The 19,918-nt window shown below is 36.9% G+C and overlaps 1 protein-coding gene across 7 annotated transcripts in view; it reads right to left on the bottom strand.

The window, feature by feature from the left end:
* LOC128226745 (E3 ubiquitin-protein ligase MYCBP2-like) overlaps positions 1–19,918 on the bottom strand; it is a 78,621-nt gene that overhangs the window by 28,442 nt on the left and 30,261 nt on the right. For all 7 annotated transcript variants that reach the window (XM_052936770.1, XM_052936774.1, XM_052936771.1 and 4 more), the window contains 26 exons: positions 17,930–18,004; positions 16,768–16,937; positions 14,461–14,586; positions 13,933–14,060; positions 13,552–13,643; positions 12,000–12,134; positions 11,427–11,607; positions 10,316–10,508; positions 9,408–9,520; positions 8,891–9,052; positions 8,359–8,592; positions 7,729–7,920; positions 7,229–7,432; positions 6,856–6,993; positions 6,397–6,578; positions 5,714–5,954; positions 5,175–5,363; positions 4,729–4,969; positions 4,189–4,307; positions 3,381–3,524; positions 2,615–2,787; positions 2,182–2,326; positions 1,736–1,918; positions 866–1,037; positions 434–519; positions 102–218 (listed from right to left, as the gene is read on the bottom strand). In XM_052936770.1, the coding sequence (XP_052792730.1) occupies positions 102–218; positions 434–519; positions 866–1,037; positions 1,736–1,918; positions 2,182–2,326; positions 2,615–2,787; positions 3,381–3,524; positions 4,189–4,307; positions 4,729–4,969; positions 5,175–5,363; positions 5,714–5,954; positions 6,397–6,578; positions 6,856–6,993; positions 7,229–7,432; positions 7,729–7,920; positions 8,359–8,592; positions 8,891–9,052; positions 9,408–9,520; positions 10,316–10,508; positions 11,427–11,607; positions 12,000–12,134; positions 13,552–13,643; positions 13,933–14,060; positions 14,461–14,586; positions 16,768–16,937; positions 17,930–18,004 (4,135 nt within the window). The remainder of the gene's footprint in view (positions 1–101; positions 219–433; positions 520–865; positions 1,038–1,735; positions 1,919–2,181; positions 2,327–2,614; positions 2,788–3,380; positions 3,525–4,188; positions 4,308–4,728; positions 4,970–5,174; positions 5,364–5,713; positions 5,955–6,396; positions 6,579–6,855; positions 6,994–7,228; positions 7,433–7,728; positions 7,921–8,358; positions 8,593–8,890; positions 9,053–9,407; positions 9,521–10,315; positions 10,509–11,426; positions 11,608–11,999; positions 12,135–13,551; positions 13,644–13,932; positions 14,061–14,460; positions 14,587–16,767; positions 16,938–17,929; positions 18,005–19,918) is intronic.

The raw sequence follows: 19,918 nt of genomic DNA, 5'->3' as shown, positions 1-19,918 counted from the left end.
GAACAACCAATCCCCATAGCACAACACAAGCAAGTTGTCTTTAAAGAGTTTGAGCTAAAAAAATACCCAGTGCATCAATACTTAATGACGGCCTCTCTCACCTCATCCATGAAGGAGATGATGCCCTCAGGTTTCACAATGCCGATCTGCTCACTCTGGAGGGAGGGGTTGGTCCTCACACGCAGGCCAGCACTGTTCTTGGCTATAAACTTACGCATCTGTAAACACAGTGACAAACAAATAAAAATATTAATGAATTTGAAGCAAATGTAGCGATACAGAAAAATGAATTAACTCATTTAAAGATAACTGCATAAAAATATTCTCATATTGAACCTTTCAAAATCAAAGATGGCTTCATAGTAACAAATGTCTAGGGCAGGCTTCTGAAAATGCCTGAAATAATTATCATGCTCTTTTCAGCGTTAAATACCTGTTTTTGTTGCTGTCGTTTAAGAGTCTGGGAAGGTGGGGTGACCCCCTGTGGAGGCTCCTTAACTTCAACCTTGTATACCTCACCTAGCAGGAACCAAGACATTGTACAAATTAATAGCATTATTACATACACCTATGTTTAAGGTCTATATTCAGTGTATGGACAAGTATCTGTATTGATTGATACACAATAATAGCTATTAATTACTTTTCCTGGCTTTCACATGTTTTTCGTAATCTAGTTAATAATAATTGAGAATATTCAAACATATTAATAAACATTTCGAATGTAAATGACAAACACTATTTATGTTAATGCGAAACATTTTTGACAGATTTATGCACATGTAACTCCAATAGCACAAGCAAATGTTATCAAAATACCCATCATCCATCATGCATAGAAATATCACCGTATCAGGTGACATACCAGTCTCAAACCCATCAATGGACACAAGTATGTTGTAGAATCCTATACTGCTAGGTGTCCAGTTGGCACAGTATGTTCCATCCTCTCCGGAGCGTACCAGCATGTTCTCACTAGGGCGTGGCACAGCGGGGGCTGCCCAACGTAACTCTTCAAATGAGTAGTTTTCATAGTCCTGTAAAATAAGGATTAAACTCAGTTAAAAAATGTTTCCATAAACAACAAAATATCTTTCCTATTATCCTTCTCTTTCCTGGTCATGATATAAATAAGGCTAAAATTGAACATTACACATTTACTATGGGCTATTCCAGTAAAACATATAACCCTCGGGGGAAGGCAGTTATTTAAATAGTGTAGAGGTGGGTGTCTTTTTTCGCTTATTTGAACCCCACTAGGGTAAATTTGCTTCTGTAGGGGGTTGGCATAATTTTAAAGTGCCATACCCCCCAGGGGTTATATGTTTAAATGGACCCTATCTATATTTTCAGTATTTCAATTTTAGTTTTAACGATTAATATTTAATAACGATAACGAAAGCTATCATAGGTTATATGAAGTCAATCTCCTTAGCACAATGGTATGCGAGAGTGTGGTCTTGTGTTGTGGGGGAAACCAGAGAACCCGGGGAAAACCCACTTGTCCAGCTTGGTGACCACCAACCAAACTCAATTTCATTTTTGTTTCTCAACATTTTATTCAAATTTTAAACACAGATCTTGGCTACAATTCATTCAACATGAAAGACTCAATTTGTATTTCTGTATGCCAAAGATACCAAATTTAAACAAAAAACATTCATAATCCATTTTACTCATAGAGGTTGCATTCTTTTAAAAAAAATCACAAATGATCCTAGTATCAAAACATTACCTTCATCATGCAGATGGAATGGAAGGCATCTTTTCTGTCCTTCACAGTGACCTCATAAATGGTCTCCAGGCTGGGAGGGGGGTGGCCCCCAAATGCCAAACTGCCTTCATCTGGTCGACTCAACCTCCTCATTCTCTTCAGGTCATCTCCCTCCAGGTCCAGGGGGACAGCCTTTACCTCAACCTGTATGAGGTGTATACAAGAGACATATCTGTGATTTGTGAGCAGTATAACAAAAATATGACAACAAAGACAATTATAGTTCTGTTGACAATGAAGAGAATGGCTATGATGATGACGATGACGACGGCGGCGGCGGCGGTGGTGATGATGATGACGACGACGATGAGGATGATGATGATGGTGGTGGTGGTGGTGGTGATGATGATGACGATGATGATGAGGATGATGAAGATGATGATGAGGACGATGATAATAATCTGTACCTTGAGGTTTGGAGCGAAGACCTGTTGCCCGTACTGGTCTCGTGTGAGAACAGTGATGATATTGGGCCAGCTACACTTGAGCTCCTCCTCACAACACTGCAGGCAACACTGACGGGGATCCACATACGAGTCGGGCTGCAGCCATCTGAATCAACATAGACATATGATTAAGACACTGAGCATCAACAGATGCAAACAATAATTTTTTTCTTCTTTACCAGACACATAAAATGAGTATTTGTTTCACGTTTCACAAGAAAGACCAACAGTTTTGTCTTCAAAGCCATTGGCACCTATGATGCCACGAAGCCAGTGACAATACCTTGGGAATTTATTTTTTTTGGAAAAAAAGACAGATATTTGTTTCTGTTTCTGAATTTGAAAGTGTACAGTCTGTGACTGTAAAATTTAAGCCCAAGAATGAAATCTGTACCTGGCAAGCCTACATCCACTAGTCCCTGTGGTACATGTTATAAAGTCCTTGAGGAAAGATCTCTCATTGCTCTGCCAACAGAAGGGTAGATTTCCTTCCAGAGCCTGCATGATTGTTGGGGGTCGGGACAAGGCAAAGCCTTTCCCCAGGAGGCCTGAATGCATTCCAAACACCTGTTGGAAAAGATAATCATAAATCAGGATTATGGATGTGATTTTTCTCAAAAAGAAAGACCTAAATGTTGTTGCAAATATTGTAATAATAACATAATCAAATCTTTCTTTATACTTTAATGGACTAAAATTGCCAGCATGTTCATATGTCAATGTTCTTAAAATGTTTTAAAAATAAATTAGATAGGCTGACAATTTTTCACATTTCTCCTATAATAAAATTATAATAAAGTCAAAAACATCAAATTATATGTTTTCTTTCAATAAGGTTGAACATTGAAACATCTGTTGATAAGCACTGCCTACTCATAAGCCTCGACTACCATGTGTGCAACCCATTTAAGGATGTATAATTATGTCCTCTAAAAGCTCATCTCAATTTATTGGGGTCAAAAAGAATATAGCAGGGATTTAACATTTAAGCCTTGCCCATCAATAAGCCGATCTACACATCATTTTCAACTTATTTTTTTTACAAAGACTGAGAAACAAGTTATTACAACATTTAAATAATCATTCTCATTGGCCCTAGATACAACAACCAACCACTGCACATATTTGACAATTATCTACATAAAATAAGTCCTGCCTACCATTTGTGCACCCTCCTCCAGGATGTCCATATCCTCCTCCAGTTCCTCTGTGGTTACTGCGGGTAACAACATGTCCCTCCTCATCAGGGAGCTTGAACACATTCCACCCAGGTAGCTCAACTCCTGCTCTAGCTTGACTAACACCTGCAACAAGTTTACTTGTCACTACAGCCAATGTTAAGAGAAACCCTTTACAGGGACGTGATTGACCTGGCAACTGGAGGGCTGAAACCATTTCGGCCATGGGTTCTTTGGGGTACTTTTGGGGTCAAAAGCACACTGCCGTATAAGAAAAACTGGCTTTTTGGAAGATTTTTTGAAAGTTCTTCTGACTTCAAATTTGAAGCAAAATGGAACATTAACACTTACAACCAAAAGCACTCTATTAACTTTTTAAATCAGCTTCTTTTTTTTGGGGGGGGGGGGGGGGGGGGGGGGGGGGGGGGGGGGGGGCGGGGGGTCCCTTAGATCCGCGGAATTCTGTGAATCCGCGGACAAATCACATCCCTGCCTTTAAGAATAAGTCAGATATAGCACATTCAGCCCATGTAACTCAGCTTATGATCCAACTGGAATAAATCCTTAGCATGGACTATGGAATTTTAGTGGTAATGTAGGCAGCTACCAGTAAATTGCCATATAACTAGCAGACACAGTACATGTAACTCAGGTCTTGATACATTTGCTTAACAATTGCAATGAGGACAGAAATTAAATTGGCATAAAGGTGAGGATCAATTATAAAGCTTGTTTCATAAATAATTTCTGATTAGATTTAATCTTTAATAAGCTCTATTGGACTACTTACATCATCCATGTTATTTTTCCATTCATATCCAACGAGGAAGCACTTGAAGCCAAAGAAACAGGCTTTCTCATCCTTCACATAGTCTGAGGCTGTCTCCAGGGAGAATATCACCGCATTGCCTAGGAAGAGGAAAATCACTATTTATTTGTCAAGCCTTTTTATTTGGTATTTTTGGTATGAGAATTTGTCTCCATATAAGGAAGTTCTATCACTAAAATCTTTAAATTTGGATATATAATTCTAGGAGTAACTTGTCAAAAAATCCAATCTCCATGATGTTTAAGGACATTTGCCACTCGTTTGATGCCTAAATTCTTTTTTCATAATCTTGGCACATTTCTGCTTTTTAAAAGACAGATTTTTTTTTTTTTTTCCAGATTAATGCGAAATAAGACAACTGTGTTATCATTTTGATAACTGTAAAAAAACTCTCATTAAAACTGCACCATAAGGATGAAAATGTTTCCCAGAATTTACATGAACTTTCATGAAAACAATATTTACTTAAAGTAAAAAAAAAATAATTAGAAAACATCCTACCAGGTATGATAACTGAGTGTTTAGGCCAGTCCCTTGTTCCATGGAACTTCCTCAGTATTGGCCAGTATGCAGTTTTGGGCGTGTCCTGGTCGTCTCCAGTGATGATTGGCCCAACCCCCTCCCCAGAGTCCCCCTTCTGGTAACCAGGTACAAATAACTGAAGGGTATCCTCTGACTGCGCCGTCCCACACTGGGGGTCAAATTCCAGCACCATCCAGAGGACAGATTCTGGGAATGTTACCTGGGTAAAGAAGACATGTCATGGATATAAAATAATACTTTGTGATCTTCTGACACTTAAATCAAGGATTTCTTCAAGAAACACAACTTTGTTTCTTAGCAAAGGTAAATGTATAGTCGTGTTGCTTTGTATTTGTCACGGCTTCCCATTAATAGAATATAACTATTAGCAAACTAATGGCTTTATGACTAAAGCTTAAGTGAACCTTGTAGTTGGCAACTGTAGCAGGCTTATAGGGGTGGTCACTCTCGAGTATAGCATAATGCTGGGCCCCGGTCATCCCGTTAGACGTATCTCCTGTCTCAGGTTTGGGTGGGGCAGGGAACACGTGGTTAACAAGGCCCGATAAGGCTGGCAGAACCTCTTGCACTAGGCCTATAACTTGAACTGCTCCCTGTGGGGAAAGAAGGGAATATATCCACATTGAGTCACAAATTTACTGATCTGAAGTGTTTATCTTTCAGTGTTTGATTATGTTGTGAGGATGTTTTTTAAAAAAGCTCTTCAGCTTCAGTTTGATCTTGAAACAGACTTTTATGTTAAACTTTCCTGTTTGATTCTACAGAATGTGTCATGGTGAATAAGAAACACCATGTCACCACAAAAGATTTTGGTATTAATTGTGAAAACCTTACATATTAATATTATAGTCACACTCAAAAACAGTTTTCTACAAAGCACATGGAATATAAAATTTTGAGTGACAAAATGCAAACAATGAATAAATTTACATAAATATATTACCCTGGGGTCCTGGGAGGCAACAGGTCCTATGTAGGCAATACACAGTGGCAACAGTGACTTGAACAGCTGGGCATTGGCCAGGGTCTCCTTGACCATGGCTGGATTCACTGATCCCGCCCGGTGAAGCAGGTCTGTGGCGGTACGGCAGATGGCACTTACAATGTCAATGGCGTTCTTACGAGCCTGAAGCTCTGCCAGGTTCTTGCTGCTCTGGTGATGGTGCTCCCCTTCTTGTGGGGCACTGTACACAAATAAAGGTCAGTTCTTTGGAGTGAACATACAATATCACACTGATTTTTAACAGCCAGGAGTATCAACAATTTTAAAGGCATATGAACCAGATTAATTCCAACCAGTAAAACGAAGAAAATTAAGTTGCTGATCAGTCTTTCTCAGACGTTTAACTTTACTTTGAACTTACTAAGTCATTAGTACAGTTTTGGTATGAACAAAAGTCCACAAGTTTAAGCCAAGAAGATACACATTTCAGGACAATTGAGCTGATTGTTTTAATTTTGTGATGTCCTTTCTTGTGATATTTGAACATAGACTCGCGTCAGTGAAATCATATTTCACTAGATTATAAATTTGCAACCTGATCAATTTGCTTTAAGACGCAAATATTAAAACCGAACTAAATGTCAACAATGTTAATAATATTTAAACAAGCGCTCCAGTTTTACCTGTAATACAGTATCTGTGGGATCTGTCCTCTCATGTGGTTGGTTCCATTGTTGCTAAGGGAACAGGCAGTAAAGGTGAAGGTCGTTCCATCAGGACACTTGACCTTGCTGATACCTCCGTCACCATTGAATGTCCTCTGTTGCCCATGGTTGCGCAGACGTAGAGCATACTTGGTACACTCCTGCAGAAATATGTCAGGAGATTAAATCATTACGAAATCAGTATCTCATGTTATAAGATGCAGTAAAATTGTCTCTGTCAGTAGTTGTAGACAAAAAAACAAAGGCATAGAAAACATGACAAACTTAAGAGTTCTGAAAAATCAACTATATAATTTTTGAATAAATGCATTCCTAATTTAAAAACATTTCGCACATTTCGAAGACCTGGCAATTGTTTTTATAAATGAATGTTTTAAAAATCATTTACAGAAAAAACCCACAATGTACTGCCCTTACCCTAATTGGTATGGGTTTTTCAAACTTGATCTCAGCAATATCATTCACACAGTCTTCCGGCCCATACGTCCCCTTCACAATCTCAATACTGTGCCAGCGTTGGGCATGGTTCGGGTCATTCTGGGCACCACTGCTTTGCTATCAAAAACCAACAAGTTGTTGAGAAGGAAATTTAAGCATTAATTTAACAGTTGCTAGTTTACTATTTTCTCAACTTCTAAAGAAAAGATAAATGATAATGCCTGTCTTATTGTTCAAATCATACAAATTCAGAACACTTAAAAAAGATAAAATTAAAGACAAAGGTAATAGTTTGTATCATTATAGGGGAGGCCTTGATATTTAAGAATCAATTAATAAAACATTCAAAAACCTCATCCAGAAGCTCAAGCTCATAGTTATATGCCCCATCCCCGCCATACAGACAGATGCCAGCGATCACAATGCCAGGCTTGTCCACCATCAGTTCTATGGCGTCTGGTGAGCCATTTCCTGTGTTCCAATAAGCTGTCTGGCTGGTGCGAGTAAACCTGTTTGGGGTCACCAGTAAGGGGCGGGTGTTTGAGGTTGCATCAGTCTAGTATAAGCAAGAAAGAAGGAGTATGGAAGAAATAACTGTATTGACATTTGGGGTTGAGAAATAGAAAATGGGGATACATTGTACATCCATTGTCAACACATCTTGTGAATGTACGTAAAAATCCATGCAAGAACAGTACAAACAAATAGTAACTTCTTAACCAAATCTTCAGTATTATTACATTTATAACACAAAAAGGTACCATTTCCCATGTAAAGACATATGTCACTGTTTGCAATGACACTAGTAAAGTAGGATTAAGAAATCAGTGACACTATTTGAAGGAATGCTACCTCCAGTCCTGTAGCAGTGGCTGCCAGTTCGCTAATGATGGTAGCAAGGAGAGAGCAAGTGTTGGCAATGAGGACAGCTGGGTAGATGGCTGTGTCCTCTAAAAGTTGTTGGCGTACAGGGTAGGAGACGATCATCAGTAGACGGTCCAAGACCTCCTTGAATGAGATGTGGCTGTGACCAAGGTGGGACATCTGAAAGAAGAAAAAAAGGAGTTGTTGACATACGTTGTAGGATACAGTTATCAACAGCTGAACTAAGACTGATCCAATACCTCATTGAATGAGATGTGGCTGTAACCAAGGTTGGACATGTGTAAAAAACAGAACATTCAAATATTAGGACAATAATTTAGTTTCAGGAGCAGCACAGTTATTTAAGACCCTACTTTTGTTGAGATGAATAATATTCAAGCTGTACAAATGCATTGTTTAATCCTTATTTGCTTTCTGTAAGAAATAGTGTAGAAACATTCTTTTCTTAAACTTCTGGCTTAGAGATGCTCTTATCGTAACATATAAAAAATACTGCAAGGAATGAAATAGCATTCTTCATATAGATCAAACAACTCATAGGCTAAAAGATGAAATAAACTTAGTCTTTAACATCAACAAAATTCAACAATCCCTCACTCCAATCCTCATGGTCATGTGATCAACTAGTAGCGGGAAGCGGTGTATGTCCGCCAGGCGTGCTGCACTGTTTGTATTATCGTCCATCATAACTGTAGATTGTTTACGGAGAATCTCCTCTGTCTGAGGCTCACAGTTGATGGGCATGATCCCTGTCAGTTTGATGGTGGGGTGGCACATGGCTTCCATGATGGCAGCTAGCAGACGACCATATCCACCAGCATTGGACATACTCTGTGTGAGGAAATAAAACAAGAACTGATCTGGCAAACAAGAACTGATCTGGATACCAAACTAGTGTGTGTCACATAATGATAGCACTGTTGGTCAGAATAATGTGCGTCAGTTTGATGACTGAAACGCACATGGCTTACATAATAGAAACCATAGACAACCATTCATTTATGCATGTAATACAGATGTTGTTACATGATGAACTTACATTTCTTTGGAGGAAAACAATTCAAGGCCTTTATGACTGCAAATATATAATGTAGATGCATTCCTTCCAATTAAACACCTAACTACTCACAGGTTCTAGATGTTGAAGCAGGTCACAGAGACAGAGCCACTTGAGAGATCCAGTCGGGTAGAAGGCGTGGAAACACTGTCGGAAGGTCAGGTGACATTCACTCAAGATGTCGTTCACATACATGGCCGAGATCTGCTGGCCAGGGGGCTCCTGGACAAACACCTGGGGTGGAAAAGGACAAACTTTAAATGTCTTAGTAATAAGATATCTTGCATATGCAAAATCTTTCATGCTACCAAAAATATGAACATGTCATCTGGCTTAAGGATTTAACCTTTCATCATGAATTAGTAGCTTAAAATTAGCCAAACAAGTTTTTATGAAACAGATTTTATATTAACTAAATTAATTTTTTGCTGAGTAATAACTTTTGTTGTAATTACTGGTTTGGGTACAATTGTCATGCAGCAATGTCTTTACATTTGGTCTTTTTGCATGCTAAGGAGATGGCTCACTTTCAAAACATCTAAACCATAGTGTCATCTATAGGCAAATATAATCAATCACTGTAGACTACCTTGAACTTCCCAGTGCTGAACTCCTCTGCGAGAATCCTCCGAAGCAGATCCTGGGCACTGCCTACACACTCAGCCAGTCTGTGTGTCTCTGACATTAACCGTTTTATCAGCGCTAGAGAGGAAAGCAAGAACAATTTGTAATTTCTTCTTTGTTTACCCAGTGTATTCAATGTTCAATTTCTGATACAAAGACTGTTTGACAAGCCGTTATAACCTGTATTTAAATGCCACACAGCCAAACAGCACAAAACACATACTTATATAAATAAATTGCAAGATTTTTATCCCCACTGGACAAATCTTTTTTCGCCGCCTCTTAAGTTTGATTGACTCAAAATAAATATGTTGAACTGAGGTTTGTATTTGCATATTGGTCCGGTTCTGTCCGGGAATGGGTTTTATTTATACCTATGGTGTTGATGTATAATATTCACATGTAACAAGAAGAGAATCGTTGTAATCGTATTCGTGACTAATCTAGAAACACATATATCAGTGGTCGAAATTAACACAAGCCCGCAAGCCCTGCACTGGTAAAATATCTTCCGGGCTTGCTCAAATTCAGAATTTTATATAGCAGGGCTTGTTAGATATTTAATGCGAAGCAATAGTATAAAAATTTGGACTTGTTCATCCAAAAGTCTAATTTCAATGACTGATATATGCAATAAGAAAGAGCATGAACACATATTCAATGGTGAAACAGTCATCTAAGGAAGATAAAATGTCACCCCCAATTTAAAAAAAAAAAATTGGATGAAAATCTAGCACTGGATTTATATTGGCCTGATCCACAGTTCTCACCTATATTAGTTAAAGTCAAATAGTCTCAAGTCAGTGAAATGGAAAATGTTTCATTCAGTAATACTACTTTCATCAAAACTAATAAAGTGAAAGACTCCCTTACTTCCATCAGGGTAAATCTCAGTGATAAACATCTTCAAAAGTCGTAGACATGCCCGAGAGATGTACACAAGTTTCTGGAGGTCTGTGACAGCCCCGAGGTGGGACGGGCCCCGTGATGTGTCAAGGTCTGACGCTATCGAGTGGAAAGTATTCCAGGCCCAATCCAACAGCTTTAGTATGGCCTCAAAACTCTCCTGGAAATCAGAGGAAAATTAAAAAGGTAGGATAAAAGGTAAAAGTAAGATTTATTTTGAGAATAAATGATAAACAAGGCAGAATTGTAGAATATTCCTAAAAGTTTAAGATGGATTGTATAAATAATAGGAAGCCTTTCACAAACACCATATATCCATCCATTCATGGAGCAATTTGCATTAAAATGATAATATGTCATAAAGTCCAACAGTATGATCGCCAGCCTTGTAATAACTATCCATATGTGAAAATATTGATTTTATTTTACATATACAAAGGGAATGCCTATGTGGTAGCAGAAACACATTTTGCAACTTTCATTATTTCATCCGCTGCTGAACTGTTTTACTGAACTCTTATATTCCATCGACATAGCAATGAGTAAACACAATAAAAGCTGATAATAACATTTATATTTTGGTGCAATTCAAATGCTAGCAAAATGCTCATCGACAGTGCGCTTATATGTGTGCATGATGCTGACGTTAGTGTTTTCACTGTCATATAAGAAGCACATCTTGCATCCTTTTTGGTTTCATAGTTTTTTGTTTATCTTTAGAAGTTGCAATTTAGCAGACTTATTGCAGACATTATTTTTACATCAAGATTTCTGCCATATAATTGGAGAAAATTACACTCTGACAATAACTCTCTTTAACCTGTAATAAGAAATCATTATTTTCAATGTGCTCGATGAAATGCTACATGGGTTGTCATAGTAATTTTCTCCATTACTATGCATGAAACCAGGTTTAAAATCACACTGATAGTCTTAAAAGACAGCACAATATACTTGATTGGCTGTTGAATTTGTTTTTACAAAGATAAAAGCTTATACAAGCTTACTCTCAAAACTTCAAAAATAAAACCTCTTATAAGTAGGAAATTAGTACTATATAATGAAGTAATTCACTCACAGAAGACACAGAGCATGAGAACTCCTGGCTAAGTGCATGAGCACTCTCCGTGGTCTCTGACTTGCGGGTAACGGTCGTGTTGTCACGGGACGGAAGCCTGTATAACATCTGGGGAATCTGGCCAGCATTCACATCTGTACCATTGTTGGACTTCTTGGATCCTTTGAACTTGAACACCACCCTGAATAAAGATCACATTATGTTTCCCCTACCTTGGATTTTGTTGTTAAGATATTTTGGAATATACTTGCCATTGGGTGTTATTTCGACTGAATCCACAATCCCAAAAGTATATTTTTTTCAAAAAAATTGGACCCCAAATTTACAATCCTAAAAATAATGCCTGACCCCATTCACAAAAAGTGGAAAAAATACTGCTAGCTGTTTTCACAGTAAAATGCATTCAAACATTTTCATTAAGTAGCTGTTCATTTGATAGTCTAAGAAATAGCACATATATGCTAAATTATGTCATGCACACATCATACAACTGACTATGATATGCATTTAACTTGTCCTGCTAAATATATATTAGGATTATTTAGGTCAGAGGATATAGATTAGGATACATACTGGTCCTCAGTGGTGACGGTGTACTGTCCGTTTGACCCACAGTCACTGCTAGGCCCGGAGATCTTGGCCAGGGCGACGTACCAACTGTTGGCCTGGATCAGCAACGGCTCATCAAACAACATAGGGTACTTCTCTCTGGAAAAGGTTATGTCATATTGAGGGGTTGTCATATTGATATTGAGGAGAAAAGATGTTAGTTTAAACTTGCTAATAAATTTCTGTTTTGCCAGTGTTACATTAACGCTATATATTACATCCTTGACTAGTCTATAGCATTCCGAACATGCTCATCAAAATAAAGAAGGATAACAAATCCAAACCCCCAATTCTGAAAATGATTTTGAGAATGAGAGATTTCCGGCCAATTGCAGGGCTAAGGAGCTTAATAGAGAAACACTTGAAACTGTGTTTAAGGAAAGTTACATCTATTTAATTCCATTCTTGCTAGTTTAAAATATAAATATTCAGCAATGAACTAGCTCAATGAATGTACAGTGGAAACTCACTAAACCGGATCTCTACAAAACCTGAATCCTCAGGATACCGGACTTTTTTCAGAGTCCCGATTTTCCCCTTCTATTTTCAATGTAAAATAATCCCTACAAAACCGGAACCTCAGAATTCCGGATACCGGACAAAAAATCCAAAAAATTTGTTCGTTGTCAACGTAATTTTACCTCACAAAACCGGACGTATATTTGTTCAAACATGTCAAAATGATTTTGTGTATTTGGAATTCGCGAATCGCGTGTCACTTTGTTTTGACAGCCGGTGCGTCGTTAAATATTGCACCTATGATGTTGTGTTAACTCGATAATGATGATTGCGCTGTGGATTGACTGCAGCGCCATAATCAAACTTGTGAAAAGAAAATTGATTAAAACATTAATTTGTTTGTTGCAGAAAATAAAGAACTAGAAACGGTTATTAAGTGATCATTTTGGAGGGTTGTTTTATCTAAAGACTTCTATGATTGAATCAAATTAGAGTGATGCTTTAATTAAACTATCAATCACAGACGACACTGGACACTTTCTTTCAGTAATGTAAGAAGAATTACCTTGACTGAACATTATGTATCACACTAGAAACGTAAAGATACAATGATATAAACTGTATCTGTAAAGTTACAAAGACATGCACATTGATATATTAATGAATATACATGTATATTCTATGCATTATTTCAAGTTACTTGATGTAAAATAAATGTTGTCTTTATATGTTTTCATTTTATTCCAGTTTTCAACTTCCCTTTAAAGGTTAACTCAATTAACATTTTGAGTAAACTTACTCCGTACATCAAATCCTCACTAAATTTTTTGCCCTGTCCGGACCTTGTCCGGTTTAGTGAGTTTCCACTGTACAAAATTTGAACTTGAAAGCTCTGAATCCTTATTTCAGGGTTAAATCCTGCAACCCCTACCAAATACACTGATACAAAAGTTTAATCAAAAGTGATATCCTTGCCTCATTCTTCTCCTCAAGCAAAAAATCTCAACTTCTTTGCAAAATGAATCAAACTAACTTACCCCTCTATACACAATTTTACCTGGCAGCACATTCAAAGGCAACTTCCTCTGTCTCCCCCAACATTTCACCATCCCCTTCATTTTCACCGCCATCTTGACCAAGCTCAAACAGCTGAATAGACATGGATAAAAGGCTACTGTTAGTGGCTCATTGATTTCATACTGGCTTAAAAAGCTCAAGATGTACTCATATAATATTACAGAGAGATGGGATTTGGTATACCATAGTATTTTAGAACTCAAATAAATGAAATGATGAAATACACATAACATTTATAACAAAAATTCAACCTCAACGTTAAAACATTTAACAACTTTAAGGCAATCCTGGCCTTCATCAGGTTGAATGCAATACATGAATGACTTTATTATGTCAAACTTCTTCGATATTGATTTCCTACCTTGATCCTTCCAAAGTATTCTCCCCTGCCACCGAAGAGCCCAAATCCACCAAGCAGTATGTCTGTATCACACATGAAGCGTATCGCCTCAACGGAGTGGCCAGAGTAGCCCCAGCCTCCGCCATGGTCTGTGGAGAATCAGTGGAATAAGTTAAGTGAAGTAATTGGTGTGTAAACTTTTACATTTTGCTGATGTGTACTTTTTTGCCTTTAAAGATAATTTATTGATATGAATTTAGTTCTTTTCTGTCAATATGTATATTTACAACACAATTTTTTTTTCAACCACTAGTTTTAAAGCACAAGTGATTTTACTAGATTAGTTCAGTTAAAAGTAAAATTAGCTCACAGTAGCAAATTGTTTTCTTCATTTTACATCCAGAGGGCATACACTGCAAGCTGGGAACCAAATTGTAAATGTTGTGGCTGAGGGTATAAGGGCAGGCCTTGGGGATGCACTTGTCTTACCTTGCAAGTTGATGACACACTTACCATTTGATACAGCTACTGAACGTGGCTTCCACTTACTTTCAAACCTGTTGACCACTGAGAAGTCATCCTTGTTGTAGACCTTGGCAGCTGCAGCCTTCTCTCTCTGTTCTTCAACCACAGTCAGGCCGTTCTGACGGGCCAGCATCAACGTATCCAAGCATCCTGAAAAAGTAACATCACAGCCTTAAGGCAGAGACTGGACTGAGAATGAAGACTCTATGCACATTTGGTACAGCTACATATACTTGATGATAGGTAAAAAAACTGTGTGATACTTAAGGCATTTGGAAAAGATCTGGCACCATTTAGATATATTTACAATCACACTTCATTCCTTAACGATGGTTGTTGTTTATCAATTGCACTTTATTTCTGTATAAAGTGCAATGGCATTTCCCATCGATATCACGTGCGTTTGTTCGATACTTCTGTCCTGTCATTGGGCGCAATAATACCAAGGGGCGGGGCATATTTACTACGGAACTATTTTTTTTAATGAAATCGTAGTACAATTATTGGCAACATGCAAAACTGTAATCTGCAGTAAAGCAGTTAAAACAAAATAAGCAACGATTATTTGATTGATTTTAATGTAGATAATTTCATGATGGATGGAACAGTTGAAGAAAAGTTTGTGTTTAAAAATGCTGTTAAATGTTACGAAAATGCAAAAACAGTTAGTTCAAAATAACCTCTATAATGGGTGCTTGTATGACGTCATGAGTGATGTCATTGAAAAAGTTTTACATTAAGCTCGATTCGGGCCGCAACATAACTCGGCAGCTGCATTTTGTTTCGACGCCATTTTTTGCAGTGTTCATTCGTTTTGAAAGTGTTGTTTTTCGAAAAGTGACTGGATTACTGGGATTATTTACACACAATACCTATTGGGTAATCAATTAATTACCTATGCAGTCCTACTTTAACCATTATTTGTTTTGATAACTAATTTAAGCCTGAAAATTTTGTAAACATGTTCTTGATAAAATGTACAGCATCTTCAGCAACAGAGAAAAAATATTTGAAATTTCTTTGTTCATTGCATACGACATAGTGGAATCATGTCCATATAAGTCGTATGTTCTGAATAAAATCGACAGAAATAACTAAAAGTTCGGAGGAGTTAGTCGTTTTAGACATAATTTAGTGCTTTTAATAGTCAAAACAACTGCAGAAAAAACTATTTGGTAAACACATCAGCTTGCCAGGAAAAGACAACTCAGCAGAAAATATGTAAGTTATATGACTTTTGTGGTTTATTTCCTGTTTTGCTTTTTGTATGCAGCTACATTATATATTCTAAAATATGTTTTTGTGCAAAAGTTTGCATCGTTGACCAACTTTCGGTCAGAAACCAGGTCGCTCAGCCTTCATTGTTATGATGCGGGCCCTGAAAGCGCATATGTAAAACAAAAAACCGGGCATTAACGGCACGTGAATTTACTGAATAATGACCGTTTTCTACCGAAAACGACCGGGTTTTTGCGTTTTAATACACCACGATAACGGACCGAAAACACACATTGTATGCAAAAATACGTATTCATAATATTCTTGACCTTGAAAAGATAGAAAATAAACATATAAATAAGGAACTATTTTATCTGTGCATTTGTCGTATACAATTAGGTTACGATAGCTGTTCTAATTTACCCACCGTTGAGAACAACGAGAGAATGAAAAGAGAAAATGCTCTTGAATAATCAATTTATTTTAGCAGAAATGTAGATTTAAATGAATGTAAATATAAGTATTAAAATTCGACATGTTGCATTTTATCGGGGTATGGTAAGCAATGGCGCAGTTCAAAATGTTGGTGGAGTCCGAAGGACTCCACCAACATTTTGAACTGCGCCATTGCTTACCATACCCCGATAAAATGCAACATGTCGAATTTTAATCCTTAAGAAGTACTCTTATTTCCCATTCATAAGTATTTTCCTCTGTTGGGGCCATCTTTTCTTTATGAGCATACATCATCGTAAGACCAACATGTTCCGTTGAACATTATGTCATTGTTACAAATTATATTGATTGTGTTAATTGCAATATCAAATAAACTTATTCTCAACTGACACATCAATGTATTATTTTAGTAAAAGACATTATTACCACTGAGAAATACTAGTTGGAAAATGCTATCATTCAATTTGCTTGTAATTGTCCTGAATGAGATTAGCTATGTTGGTAGTTATCTTTTTTCACTCTGTGGGTTTTCTTCATTTTCATATATATAAAAAACATTTCTTTCCTCTTTGTGAAACATAACAATTCTTGCAATGCTTATTCTTATTCAATAATTCATTATCAAACTTTGCAGTATTTCAATAATTTATTTAATACCCAGAACATGCAGAGCACAGTGTGATCTTGTGGCCTCTGTAGTCCAACATGTGGGCACAGTCAGCTCGGGCTTGAAGATCTCGCTGACCACCTTATCATCATGCTTGAGTGGGCGAGCCTCAGCTGAGATCACGTTGTAACACTCCACCTCGTTGGTCTCCTGGCTGTAGCTGAAAAGATAAGAAACCAGGTATTTAAATGAATTTAGAGGCAGTTAAGCTATTTCGTTATTGAGATAGCTTTTAGAATAATGCGGTAGAGTGTATGCCTGCAGCCATCATGGGCAAATAGCAATTTATGCAGTTAGTTACAAACATCTTACAGATTTATACAAGTATGGATGCCTAATGGAAAAATAAAAAATTATATCCATAAAACTTGGATACTATGATAAAAATAAACTAAACAAAGTTATGAGTCATATAAATCTGCTTTAATATCATAAGAGGTCACTTTTATTTATTTAAATAAAACATACCATTGTAAAAGACAATTTATCATTTTCAACATGAAATCAGGAATCATTATTCTGTTCATATTTTTTTCCAAATACATGACACAGTAATAACTTTTCTTGCCAAAGAAAAGAACAGATAATTAACATCATTATGATGTGCTGCATCTTGTTCTTCAAAGTGACATTAACCTAGGCAACATTTACCTCCATAGCCAGCATATACCGCCCCATCTCGATGGGGGTGGTTTAGGAAACTAACTAGTGAGAAATCTGTCTTTTAAAAAAAAACAAAAAAAACTTACTAGCTAGTTGTTATAATGCAAGGATACGTTGTATATAAACACTTACTATTGTAAAGAATTTTAAAATTTAGACATCTTTTCAAAATGTAGGCTGAGGATAAAATGTTTGTATAGAAACAAATTATAGTATAATTTCTATGATATATTTTAAGTGTTTGATTTCAATGCGTATGAGATATATTCTTAAGACATTATTTAAATATTGAATTTTTAACCAGAGATTTGTACATACTGTGTAGGATTATTTATATATATATACAGTCCAAAGCACCCACGCTACGATTAAAGACAAGATGTAATAAATGTTATTAAATCTGTAGAAATACTGTAAAACGTAGCGTGCTCGCCGAATGGGTATAACTCGATGGCGAAAGTAAATAAGCTCACTCCTCCCCCCCCTTACCTCCATAGCACATCATAGCTGGGATCAAGGCAGACAGCTTTGGTTGAGAGGTCCACCTGTTCACTACTACCAAAACTGAAATGACAAGGTCATAGATGAGGGTTAGAGGTCGCTAGAAGAACATAGTGAAACTTTTTCAGGAAACTTGGGAAAGGCATTTCTTATACAAGACTATAATGAATACACAATTAAATATAAAACTACAATCCATAGTTCTCTTTCATCTATAATACTTCATGCTCATGTCCCAGCCAATGGGTTTGCCAAACAGATCCACATTTAATAATTTAGAAAAGCTCTGACAAGAAAAAAATCCATTAAGCAGATTATAATCTCCAAATTTCCATTTATTATTGAAACAACCACCAAATGTCTATTTAGTCATTAATTGGTTTTATTAAGTGAGTTATTTCGAAGCTTGAAAAAGCCTTTCGCATTTTGAAAGTAAGCATTTATTTTTGGTCTTCTAAGTGATTAGTCAGGGCCCACCCTGCTCACTTAATGGTTTTGAAAACTGAAAATATACACTAGCTATCACAACAGTAAAACGCTTCAATTTAAGTAACAATGATTAATCACTGGTCTTTTCTTGGAGGATGATAGACTCAAAAATATATGGAAGTTAATAAAGAACTTATTTTTCTGTTAATTTCTGTGTGTGTGTTTTTTTTGTCCTATACTTGAACCTACAACCCACAAAGAATTATTTTCTGAACAGAATAGAATCAATGTTTCCTGTGGGATTATCTGAATTTTCTCACATTCAGAATAGGATCAATATTTCCTGAGAGATTATCTCAAACTTCTCACACTTATGACCTAATTATCTCCCCATGACCTAATTATCCCCCCACACTTCATTAATTGTCTTCTAATTACACAATGATTAATCAATCAGCAAACAAACAGGTGCCTTTTGTGAAAAAATTAAGTGGGTCCATTCAGATCAAAAGAAAGGATATTACAAATGATAAAAATAACACTTCCAAACTGTGGGAGTACAAAAAGAAGTTAATTAAGTTCTCAACAAATAAAATGAACAAAAAATCAAAAAAGTAAAATTCAGTTCTTAAAATTGTAAAATCAAACATCACTCTACCAAGTGCAGTTGGATTGAATACAACATATTTCATAGGATAATTTGTTCAAGTGTAGTACAGCATATTATACAAAAGTTAATATTAGAACAGTGTAATAGCATTAACTATGTGCACTATGGAATTGATAGAAGAAGTGAAGAAGGTTCAGTCCATACTTCGCTGTCACGACAGGGCTGTCAGCAACATTCTCAACATGGGTAAAACCTGGTTTCTTATGATTATTCTATTTGAAGGAATGTTTTAGAAATGTTTGATTGGATCATGATGGTTTGATTGAATGATTCATTGGTATATTTGATCCAGAGATGGGTGTTCTCATTCGTTTCATTTCTAAGTTACCTTCACTAACATTCATAAATTGACACCTAACACTTCAATATATGAACTTATTTCGTTAATTTTGAAATGAATACCCTTTTGGTTTATTCTAAATATAAACTTTTATATTTTTCAGATCGATACATCAGGAGGATAAACACACACTCCCTCAACTGCGCCGTGCAGGGCAAGTTCGACCGTGTGATGGCATTGCTGATGCACAAGTCTGTGGCTGAGGGCGTCAAGCGTCTGTTAAAGATCTACAGACTACGAAAGTGGTTCTCTGCTCAGACTATCATCCACAAACTGTGTTTGAGGTACCGTTGGAATACAGGGATGCGTCTCCTAGCCAACATGGACCTTGCCTACAGTCGGCCAGACATTGTCAATATCGCCGTGGAGGATAATGCAGCCCCGACTTGGATTGTGATGGAGACGGAATTCTACAGGAATGACTGATCACATGTCACAATGATGATGTGTGTCCAATAACACTCTCAAATGGGCAGTGCTAAGACTCTCCAAAATGCCAGAACATTCAGTACCAACTGTGATGAAGTATACTAAGAGC

The sequence above is a fragment of the Mya arenaria genome, chromosome 3 (genome assembly GCF_026914265.1).
Source record: "Mya arenaria isolate MELC-2E11 chromosome 3, ASM2691426v1".
In the NCBI taxonomy this organism is placed as follows: domain Eukaryota; kingdom Metazoa; phylum Mollusca; class Bivalvia; order Myida; family Myidae; genus Mya; species Mya arenaria.
Note: the sequence above shows the minus strand (reverse complement) of the source record. Positions and strands in the feature narration are given on the sequence as shown.